This window comes from Triticum dicoccoides, chromosome 1A (assembly GCF_002162155.2).
Source record: "Triticum dicoccoides isolate Atlit2015 ecotype Zavitan chromosome 1A, WEW_v2.0, whole genome shotgun sequence".
Lineage (NCBI taxonomy): Eukaryota > Viridiplantae > Streptophyta > Magnoliopsida > Poales > Poaceae > Triticum > Triticum dicoccoides.
In genome coordinates this window covers 158974259-158986138 of record NC_041380.1, presented here as the reverse complement: position 1 = coordinate 158986138, position 11880 = coordinate 158974259, and the positions used below count along the sequence as shown (strand labels likewise).

Genomic DNA, 11880 nt, shown 5'->3' with positions numbered 1-11880 from the left:
GGGGGGGGGGGTATTTTTGGTGGGGATTTTCGAATTTAGGATGAAAACAAACAAAAGAAGGCTAGAAAACGGTAGGGGAGACTCCAAATTCGTGATCAACGTGGCTCTGATACCAAGATGATGTAGGGTAGAACCCTAGTTGCCCGATCTTTCACGATTGGAGCGAATCCCACAAAGAACACGAGGGGGGACACGAGAGAGTCATTCAAACCAACAAGAACGATCACACATATGCTAGATCCTCGAAACACAAAGAGATGCACGATCCGAATCTAACAAAGGACGATACATAGGGTAACCGGTTCTTCTCCGTGAGGAGGTTTTGATGATCTTCCCAAAAAAAGGGGTCTTGAATCCAAGAAGGATCTTCTCCGAGGAGGTGTCGGTTCCTCGCGGTGGAGTAGATCCGGATGGATGAGCGAAGCTCTATCTCACATATGAGCTAACACAACGTAACCCTAATACGGAGGTAGGGGACAAGTATATATAGTCCAAGGGGTAAGTTGGGGATACATGGGGTGAAACCCCTTTCACTGCGCATAGGCAGGGCGGTAGTACCGGTCATGGGGGCGGTTGTACCGCTGGGAGCTCACGTACTAGTTCTTGGAGGTGTTTCCGGATGTGCTCAGCAGTTGTACCGGTGCTTGGGGCATTTGTACCAGTCTGGTGGCTGTTACGGGGATAAACGGGTGTTGTAGCGGCCTTGCACCACTCGATCACAGAAGCTTGACCGGTTGTTGGGCGGTAGTCGAGCGGTTGTACTGCCCGGGCGGTAGTTGGGCGATACATGGGCGGTTGTACCGGTATTTCTACGCTGAGAAGATTTTCTTCATGCTCTCGTTGTCCATCTTGCACTGTAACTTCTTCTTGGTTGCTTCCTTGGTATCTAAGCACATAAAGCATCTCCATTTGAGGTAGTAGCCATGTCTCAAGTGGGTCAAAGGAGAGTTCAACAAAGAGAGAGTTAACCTCGTTCGTGGTAGCCCTTGCACGAGCTCGTGTCATCGGTCCACGTGGTGTCTTGAGAGACGAAGATAGGTCCGTGGGAATGACTGTAAGATGCTCCGCATCATGATGCATCCTGGGAAGACACTGATTTCATCAAGACCACCTTCCCGGCCTTGTTCAAGCAAACAATAGGAGGCTGGTTCGATTGCCCATCAACTATTTGAGGACAAGTTCGTCTTTCACGGGGAGGTATTGTCAGGCCGAAACTGCTTTATATAACTCCTCATCAAGATTCAGTTAGTGGACGCTCAAGATTGAAGCTCGTCACAGGATCGGACGGCTCGTGGGACTCGCCGTCTGTCACAGGATCGGACGGCTCGTGGGACTCCATCTATTCAACCATTATTTACTACTCGTGCCATTCCAAAATAGATGTCTTAACCGTAGTATAACTTTATATTAAAGTTGGTACAAAATTGAGACAGTTATTTTAAGACAAGGGGAGTATTATTGTATCAGTTCACTTGCCGAGTTGTTTCCTTTCTACCTGTTGCTAGCGGGGCAATTTAAGCCTCCCCCGTTTTTCTGGAATCAGCATTGGATTATATTGTGAGCCTTTGGCCATACTAAACCTATAGCTTCCCCAATTCTCGATCCCACGAACCCTAATTCCAGTTCAGCCATGCCATCTCACGACGGGTCGCAACTACCCAACAGAAAATAGACAGCTTGACTACATGACAGGCAGTGGGCGTGCAAGCTCTGCCATGACACAACTTATTGAACAGCGAAGTTTACTGCAACAATACGTCAGTGAATGGAGAACAAAATAGTTGACAACTTACGAGCTACAGTACATTAAGAAGCTATTAATAACTCTTACAATAGGGCAAAAACTGAAAGAAAACTCGGGTCCACGGCGTAAGGCTATGCTGTTTCCCTGGCAAGTCTCCTTCCCTGGCAGATGATCTAGACAGTTGTTATTCCTCGGTGCTCTACCGGTACTCCTGATGATGGAATCTGGCATATATCGCTCCAGGGATCATCTGACCTGCCTCCATCTTAAACCACCACCCTTCTGCCCATGGCAAAACAATAAGGTGCAAGGTTGAGGGCACCGGTGCGCATATTTAGCTCCCCGCATGCACAAAAGCAAGACCAGCTTGTCGGCGAACATGTTCAGGCACAAGCCTGTTGATGAGGTCTTGTGAAGCATTGGCCAGCTGCAGAAAAAAAAAAAGCAGATCCCATAAGCACAACAGCACGAACAGGTTGCATACATTTTTGTCAAATTGCAAATGAGCAGCCTAGTTTTTCTCTGATGCACTTACTTCATGCTTGAAGTTGAACAGAGGTGGGAACGGGCGTCCATTTGGCAGGCGCGCGTTAGGCTCCCATAGCTCATCAAAGAAAGGATGCGCACATGCGTCAAGCTGCATGCGGATATTCAAATGCGTGAATATAGCCATCACGCTATAGCAAAACATGTTACAAGACGACTAAATATCAACTCGTCATCTGCCAAGCATCGATCTATGGTACTGGATTAGCGGTCCTCATAACTATGATTATGATGCTCATAGAAGACTAGTAATAGGATAGGCGATTAGTTTACCTATCTATCTATCTTATGCCAGCCGGTTGTGGCTTTTGGGCCTTTTTTGTTTTTCTAGCTCTTTGTGAGCCAGCCTACTTTTTTGCAGCAGATTGCAAGACCTTGTTGAACTACTTTATTTATTTATAATTGTGGCCGTATGCATCGCTCTGATGCAGAGGCCGGGGAGTCCCCCCTTTTCGAAAAGAAAAAAAAGAAGACTAGTACTGATCAATCTAGTTTGACAAACGTACACTACACACATATACATAAATAAGTTACCAACAATCAATAAGGACAATTATATATCTGATTGTCTCTAAAAGACCATTCATATTTACATTTACATTCATCTGTTCCTCTCCTACTTGCCGCAACAAACACCTGGAAGAGCAAGCAACGTGAAAAGAAAAAACTTACAGCAGTGCAACGGAGGCTTGGTGAATATTGAAGAAGACGTGAAGCAAGATCTATGGCTTCAGGAGGCATTTTCTTGTGGAAAACCTGGTCACAGCAAAGTGCAATCAGTACACGTAGGCATCACATTACATGGTTAAGTATATTACAGCAGATCTTATATACGGCTGAGCTATATTAATAACAGTGAGCCACATATATTAATAACAGCAAATGTGATATATGATTGGACATTAGAATGAGATTGCAAGCCTACCTTGTGCCAAGGATGAGCTTTTATCTGTGGAAACCTAAACTCCGTATAATTCGGGTTCATACAACGTATTTCCTCCCGAGTTGGCGTTCCAAGAACCTACAAGAACATCACAAAGGTCAACAACATCTAATAGTATAAGCGAAAGAAAGATATATGGAATGTTTGCAGACCTTGATTATCTCTACAAGTTGATCGACTGCACTCTCGCCTGGAAATAATGGCTAGCAAAAACAAATGAAAGATCAGAAACTACAGTATTGACATCTTAGTTGGAACCTAGGAGATTGCAATATATGTGAACGAAACGAAGGAACTAACCTGACCAAGGAGCAGTTCTGCAAGAACACAACCAGCTGACCATATATCTATCGATGTTGTATATTCAGTCGCACCAAATATAAGCTCCGGAGCACGGTAGTAGCGTGAGCATATGTATGATATATTGGGCTCACCCGCCACCTGATAGAACAGGACAAGAAAAACGATATCGGATTAGCAGGTAAGTAACATCAAAGTACTATGCAGGTTGATATTGTAGTAAAGGAACAAAAGTTTAAATTCAGTGTCGGACATCCAATGTAAATAAATGAAGTGAAGATCAGAAACTTTGCATTCGGCTAAAGCAAGAATTCAGCAATCTAGGAAGGAATAAGCGGAATACAGAGATAATAGTTTATAAACCAAAAATATCTGAAGAAGTCAAACTGTAAGGTATATAAAAGTGACTTAATTTTAATCTTAACACCTGGCCAGCTATAAGCCTAAAACAGTAAGACTAAATCAAAATAGCACAGACCATGATGCCGATTCTGGTTCAATACTGAATAGAATGAGTAGCCTACACGACAGGACAAATGGATTGAAGCAGTGTGTACGTATCACTAAACTCTTGGGGAAAGAGCCAACATACCAGAACTTTCGCGCTTCCAAAGTCGCAGATCTTAACTTGATGTGTTAAAGGATCAACCTGTATAATATAGCAAGTGGAGGCAAGTTCAAAATCAAGCAAGAAAAGCCATACATGAAAACTGAGCAAATCTGTTCAGTGTTCACTGATACATTTTTTTCAGAAAGGGGAAGACCCCGGCCTCTGATACATACCAAAACATTTTGTGGCTTCACATCCCTGTGACAGACTCCTGGAACAGTATGAATGTACGCCAGCCCCCTGAATAGCTGCCACAAATGTAAAATTGACTTAGAATAGTTGCACAATGACAGACACACATTTCACATTTATTCACTGGAAATTCACAAACCTGATAGGTGTAAAGCTTGACGTAGATAAGTGGCATCCCCTGTTTGGCATTACTGTAGTGCTTAAGCACGCGGTAGAGTGTCTCCGGGACATACTCCATGACAAGGTTCAGAAACAGCTCATCTCTACTTGTGGTTGAGAAGAAGCAGTGCTTGAGGGAGACAACATTGGAATGGATCATCGAACGCATAAGCTGCAGCTCACGATTCTTGTACCGTCGGTCCTGCAGTACCTTCTTAATGGCCACTGTCTCCCCGGTCTCCAGGCATTTAGCCTACACATGCAACATTTCCCTAAACATCAGGCTGGTAGTCAACAACACAAACAAGGAAACAAACAATGGCTAGAGCAATCACCTGAAAGACGATGCCAAACGAACCAGTGCCCACAACGCGCTCCGCCATGTAGCTAATCGTCTGAAAAACAAAGCAGGACATTACCAACTGGGCGCCAAAGAGGTATCAGCTGTTGCTCATAGTAACAGATTTGAGCACTAGTGTTGGCCAAAATCTAACTGAAGCCGTCCAAATTTGTCCCGAAAACCCACAGTATGGAACACCACACAGGCATATTTGGAACAGATCTCTTGAGCAAACCATAGTTACATGAGGATCAAACAAATGAGCACTACAAAAATAGGCTGACAAGCTACATCGTCCTTGATAATTGATAAATTCAGCCGCTTTGAAACATTTTTTTCGTATTTGGTAAACGAAGAAAAATCTAACCAAGAATCCACACAGCTATATTTCAATGAGTTGTCATAGCTAAAGAGAATAGCTGCAGGAGAGCAGACACATCTCACCAAGGCAAGAACTGGCCGTGCAAACTCAGGCCAAGAGACACAAGCGAAACATAAGAGACGCTGAGCTCACCTGCTTGGGCTCGCCGTTCTTGCCGCCGATGGTGGTGGAGATGATGTGACCGGTCATGGCGTCGTTCCCCTCCGCATACGGCGCCTCGCCATCCTGCTGCTTCTGCTCAACAAGAGCGCCCAACGAAAACAACACGCTAAACATCAGCTCAACGGAACACCACGCCAAGAAACACACGGCCAACACCATCCCAGCACAGATCCGGTTACCTTCTCGCAGGCGACTGCGGTGGGGGGCTGCTCGTCGAGCAGCATCGGCTCCGGCGCCGGCGCCGGATGCTCCATGTGGCTAGGGTGTGAATGGGGCGGACACGGTGGGCTCACACTTGCATCCACCTACGCCTGGTCCTCTTCTCTGGCTTGGCTTGGCTTGGCTTGGCTTGTACTGTGATGTGGGTGGTGGTGCCTTTGACCAGTGAAGGGAAAGTGGGGGTGGGGGTGACCAAGACGAACAAGATGGGGAGTGACGTTGATCTATAGAGAGAGCGGTTAGCTGACCCTGTGTAAACAGCTGGTGGATTAGTGGGGAGGTGGATTAGACTAGACGAGCCTCGGGAGTCAAATTGCTGGGAGTACCCCGGGCATCAGGTTGGGTTTTATATAGTCTGCCGCATTTATTGCCGAGTAATGGGATTCATTTTTTGGTCAAAAGGATAACAATGCCGCTAAAATATATTTACGGCATATTTTCAATTTCTGCCGGAAAATGAACTGATAATATACGAGGGTATTCGTCAGAGAAATTTGTGAAAATTGTACACTAATTGCTGTACAAATATACTAGGGTATTCGTGGGAGAAATTGATGGCGCATTCATGTCATATAGGAGAACCTTATTAGTGCTATATAGTATGTCATTTTAATGCCCGGAAATACCTAATGAATCTTGGGTCCCATTGCAACCTGTTTGAAAAATAATAATTTATAAATAACAAAAAGAGTCAAAAATTCCTGAAAATTTTCGGAGACGAGAATCTTGTAGTGTTATACTTGTATAAAAAGTTTAGCGAAGAAGTGACTTCCGTGGACTCCTTGACATAAACAAAAGGTGTGAATATGTTTATATAGTGTCGATTTTGTTTTGTTTAGCCTAAAATACCATAAAACTCATTCATTCGCGAAACTTGTCACACGGGTATAACACCGTATCATTCTTGTTTGCAAGAAGTTTCTGAAATTTTTGACTAATTTCGCAATACTTTTAAAAAGATCAAATTCAAGTGCATTGGCACCCGAGACCCAAAGATCCGCATCATTTTAATGCCTCCTTATTTTTGGATCAAATCGTAAATTTGGTACTGAAAATACAACATCTTTTACGCAACAATTATGTGTTTTCGTTCGAATAATAACCCTTTTAGCCAGTGCTAAAAATGTACTCAGTTTTTGTGAGTATATTTGTAGAAGTAAAATTATCCAAACATTTTTATATGTCAGTTAATGACCTATATATAGTATGCGGGATCGGATCAGCAATGCTTTGATAGTCGGTTTCTGTGTTCCATATTGAGTACTAGTAAATGTTTGCACGTCTAAATTAATATAAAATTAGTCAAACGTGGCAGTCATCGTACATTATATTAACTAATACAAATTTACTCAAACTTATAATAACGAGCACAAAAGGTCGCATTGTTGCATGTCATGAAACAACAAAGTATTTTTTATTCAAATACCTCAAACCTTGTAATTTACTCTATACAAATATAACTATCTTTTTCTACACATGATGCATTACGCACTGCAAGTACATAATGAAAGTGTGCATATTCAAACTATTCTTGCCTCAATAATGACAAACCCAGTGCTAAGCTTCCACACCTGGACCTCTCGAGACAAATGGGGAGTATTTCACCCACTCGAATACATTCACAAAAAAAGTATCAATTTCCTCGCTCAAAAAAAAACTAAATTTGTTCGCAAAAGGCATCCCTAAACACTTGGATACATGCAGTGCGGAAACAATCCCCTCGCCCAGCATCTCGGACAAACTCCCATCAAGATGAACACATACCTGCACAGTTCCTGATTTGTTACTCCATGAAACATACAATTATTTTCTTTCTAGAATACACTTAATCTTTAAAAAAATAGGTAAACATGTTTTAGCAAATTCTCCCATCCATTTTAACAGCTTCTTTGATGTTCCTTTCTTGCTCTGCATTAAATGAAGTACAGGTCCCGACGCCGCTTAATCATGCAGAGCTCATAATTTAGAAACTTTCCAGCCCATTCGGTAACACCATACATGATTATCTCACATTGCACAGCCTACAGATGATGAAACACGTTAAAGATCGTCAGCTATAATGGTTAAAGATTGTACGCACATATATAAATTGATAATTAGGTTTTGATAAAAAATCAAAACAGAGTACCATATCCTGTTGAGACCGTGATGGCACATACTGAAGTTCATAGATATCTAAAATTGCTAGGTTATGAATTATCCTTTTGGAACGTTGCACACGTGCAAGTGCACAGTCAAACTATATATGCATCAACATATGACTCAATTATTCATGACATATAGGACTGCCACGAGGATCAAATAGATAACAATTATGAGCAAATGGTGTTGTGTGACATCTCCCAACTCGATTAATCAAATTTTTTTGTTACTGAATTATCCATATGTGAAAATTTCAATGTAGAACTAAGTTATTTTTGTATAGAGAACTTCTTCCTTGGTTCACAAAGAGGTTCAGCAGCCATCCTAAATGAGCAATGAAACATACCTTGAATTACTTGAGCAAAGAAGATGTTTGCAGAGGGAAGTAAGTCGAACCCTTGTCTTATCAATTGTACAATTAGTCAGTCGGATATTGCAAAAAATGGTCATCCATCATCTAATGGTTCCATATTAAGAATGTTGACAGACATGCAGGTCTCCTCAGTATTGTTAGACAAACCATTTGAAAATAATCATGCTCCAAAATGTGCATGATTAATAAGACAATACATGTGCAATTCAAGCCTTATATTAGCATGTGTTTCCAGACCTGCCTATTATAGCAAAGAAACAATATAGATATTAACTAAAGTCGGAAAAGACCGTACTTTTCCTAAATGTATCAAATGGAACCACCTGTCTAAATGATGTGCAGAAATAAATATTAAATATGCATCTATTGGAGCTATCAGTCACCTTTTAATTGTTACATAGTGACTGTGGATTAGTGGTAAAGCTTCGCAAGCTGTTGCACTCGCCCAAACAAATCAGAAACCAAATCAGTTCTAATTAATCCGCTAAAAAAATATAAGAAAATAAAATTCAAGATTTACCATCAAATAGCTTGAAATGTGAACATGTGTGAATCAAGAGAGGCCCATTGTTTAATCCATTGCAAATATATCGAGAACCTGCAAAGGTGGGACTATCATGTGCATGAAGATGGGATCAAATACCAACTCAACAGGTTCATGGCTGCAGTACTCATTATCTGTATTTACCTGACATAATGCTAATTTAGAGATGCTGGATGCAAGCTGATGGAGCAGTGGGCAGCATCAATCAGACATACTGGTAGATCAGGTGACTCTGCTGCTCCACCCTCAGTGTATTGCCGCTGCTGCCTGCTCCTTCCCGCGATGCTCCAAATTGAATCTAGCCGTTTGCCCTTGAAGCACTAAAGATGACACGAAGCAGAACATATATGAACTTCTAAGAAATTAATCACATCGTAACCTCGTTGGTTTGAGCTTGCCCATCCACTTTATTAGTGTCATTCCCAAGCCCTTCAAAAAACATAGGAGGTGGAGGCTCAATTGCGGCTACAACATCATCCATACCGACAAAGTCTGGATTAGTATTACCATTGTCTAGATTCATGAAACACAGTAATAAGGATTCACAAAATACAACTCATTAAGTACACAGTATTTGAACCTTTGACAACCGGGCTTGTTCTGCATGTGCATCCTTGTGATACGATTGCTCCTCAGCTGGGAGGATATTCAAATCTGGAATTAGCAGTCTGTACAATAATTTAGGGAAAACAAGTATTGGGTGCTTGCAATTTTTTTATCTTATATCAATCAAATAAATCCTTCCAGGAAATAATAACTTATGAACGGCCTAATTTCTTAGTATGAAGCATTGTTCTTAAATAATCCAAATAGGCCCTTCCAGAATCTAAGAACTAATCAATGGCGGTTTTTCTTAGTATGATAGTTAGTAGGTAAATATTTCAACATAGTGTTCTTTCATCGGCAAGGATGCTTCCATGTAAGGGAGTTCCGCTCCTAAGCTTTGGTGAGTTTACAACAATTGGAAAAGATATTTAAATGCTTCTAAACCTGGGCTACCAATAATTTTTCAGGGATGGTTCCAGACTACATATTTGCACTTGTTAGTGAAGCTTCTGAAAAGTACGCATTGATAATCAAGTAATTGTACCTCTTACATGCAACCTGATAGTAAGGCTAAGTTTTACATCTGACCACTGATCACATGTTGATCGATCCAAAATTTCAGAAAATTCAATACAAGAGGTAATCGAGCATACACAGAAGGTCTACTTACATATTCCACCAAATGATATGTATATCTTTACTGATAGGTAATTGAGCATACACAGATGGGTGCTGCTGGCAAACTCATGTGACCTTCTCAATCTGGATCGTCTACTAAAACCTGCTGATGCACAGAGACGTTAGAAAGAGAAATTGGATGCAGAGGGTGTGGTGGTTTCTACCGCCGCCGGCGTCACAGCCGCGAGCCCGCGACACCTTGCTGCAGATTGAGAGAGACGGGAGAGCAGAGAGGGGAGAAGGCACAAAGAGAGTGAGATGGAGAGAAGGATCCTAATCGGATCTGCTCGGGGCTGCGCTCATCTATGGCAATGGCCCCACCCCCGTCATCCTTCTTCCATGTCTCCGCCGTGGAACCCTTTGTCGCTGCGTGCGACAGCAGCGCCACATGGGCATCGAGCGTCTGGTGGAGCGAGTGGCCGTGGCTACAGAGAGGGAGCACGGCGACCCGCGGAAGAGGGAGCGGCGGCGGCGGGGGGAGGAAGCGTGAGGAAAGGCAGGGAGGGCGCGGCGGCCCGGGCAGCGCGTGGACGGGGCGGCCCGAGCGCCTGGAGCGGGGGCGCGGCGGTCCGGCGACGGAGGCACAGGTCGAGGGTGGTGGCTGGCGGGGAGGATCTGGGAAAGAGGTGGGGCGAGGTGTGGGGTGGTGGCCATAACTGCAGGCGTGGTCGCGAGAGGGCAGAGACGTCGTGAGGATTTTTTTTAACGGGATGTGTTCCGATGATGTTAACCCAATGGCATGGTGGGTAATTAATTAACATAATGGCATGGTGGGTAATTAAAGCATAAAACATGTTTAGTATGTTTGAGGGATGTAGACCATTAGATTGCAGATTTGGATGGATGGGATGATTTGGTTCTCCGCCCTCTCGTGCTTTTATAGTGGTAGTAGATAGATATATGTACGGTATCTATATGCACTAGAAGAACGCTCGTGCGTTGCAACGGGGTCACATTAATTTTAAGAGTTCAATATTACGACATTGACGATCTTTTTTACCATCAAATCCTCACACACACAGACACACACTCTTCCTCCCTCTTCCTCACTCTCTATCCCCCTCTCCCTCTCTCTCTAACACACACGCATATCTATCTTATTGGGTACGGGACCATAATCCATCTATTTCACACATACACGCTAGTGCATAACAATATGAATTATGTGTATTATATTTGCCACCAGAACTGGGGGAATTAATTTCATGTAAATCGACCAGCCACAGCTCCAAGAATACGCGGACGAGGTGGCTCGGGTCGGCGTCGGCGCCGTCCAGCGCGGGCCACGGGCTCGCTTCCAAGTGCACGTGCAATGCACGTCTTCACAAATATTATAACCAGATGTGAGAAATCACATGCATAGAAAAGACATTCTGATAGCAATCCAAATACCCTACTCAATTGAATACCTAACCTGGACAATACTCTTATTTCTATGCGCCAAAAAAAATGGAATAGCAAAGCTAAATATGCCTACATACGCTCAGATTATATATAAGAATCTTGGATGAACAATTGCAACAAAGCACTAAGCAGCGATAAATTTAAATAAAAAATCCATTAACTATGCAGGCAGCAGGCTTGTTACAATATAGAGAGATAGGAAAATGTCACCTCCAGTAATGTAGCGCAAAGGAGTGGAACGAAGCATGAATGAGCGGTTGTCTGTTCTTCTCCATGTACATGGATCAGCAGTAGAGGCCAAGTATATAAGTACTTGACTGAACTCCACTCTTCGTGTACGGAGAGCCATGTCACCTTCTCGCCGCTGCAGCATGGGAGGACGGCTGGTTCACGTGACCCTCCAGCTGGGGGATCCATGGTGGCTGACCGTCGAGCTCGAGGCAGAGAAGTTGAGGGCAGCAGTGGCGAGATCCATGCCGGCCAACCGGGCGAAGAGGAGGTCGTTGGGGAGGGACACATCGGCAAGATCCGGTCACCACGCGACCTGAAGAGCAACAGTGATCTCCACAAGCTATAGGCCGACGACGTGCTCCATC

At 43.3% G+C, this 11880-nt stretch overlaps 1 protein-coding gene and 1 long non-coding RNA gene across 7 annotated transcripts; both read right to left on the bottom strand.

Annotated features, from left to right (window-relative positions):
- Window positions 1-1682: 1682 nt before the first annotated feature.
- Window positions 1683-5822, bottom strand: LOC119368500 (shaggy-related protein kinase GSK2-like). Its single transcript, XM_037633742.1, has 12 exons — window positions 5558-5822; window positions 5349-5450; window positions 4830-4889; window positions 4475-4747; window positions 4317-4391; window positions 4126-4182; window positions 3534-3674; window positions 3386-3436; window positions 3216-3311; window positions 2963-3046; window positions 2280-2381; window positions 1683-2171 (listed from the first exon to the last, which is right to left on the bottom strand). Exons 1-12 carry the CDS (start codon window positions 5630-5632, stop codon window positions 2079-2081), a joined length of 1209 nt encoding a protein of 402 aa, XP_037489639.1. The 5' UTR covers window positions 5633-5822; the 3' UTR covers window positions 1683-2078.
- Window positions 5823-7095: 1273 nt separating this feature from the next.
- On the bottom strand, window positions 7096-10529 carry LOC119368475. 6 transcript variants are annotated; one of them, XR_005176668.1, is made up of 5 exons: window positions 9873-10528; window positions 8801-9292; window positions 8633-8710; window positions 8496-8544; window positions 7096-8353 (listed from the first exon to the last, which is right to left on the bottom strand). It is a non-coding gene; the product is annotated as an uncharacterized LOC119368475 (long non-coding RNA). The 6 variants fall into 6 exon arrangements; XR_005176660.1 differs by having other exon boundaries at window positions 7096-7618; window positions 8086-8710; window positions 9873-10529; XR_005176662.1 differs by having other exon boundaries at window positions 7096-8710; window positions 8801-9121; window positions 9237-9292.
- Window positions 10530-11880: the final 1351 nt, after the last annotated feature.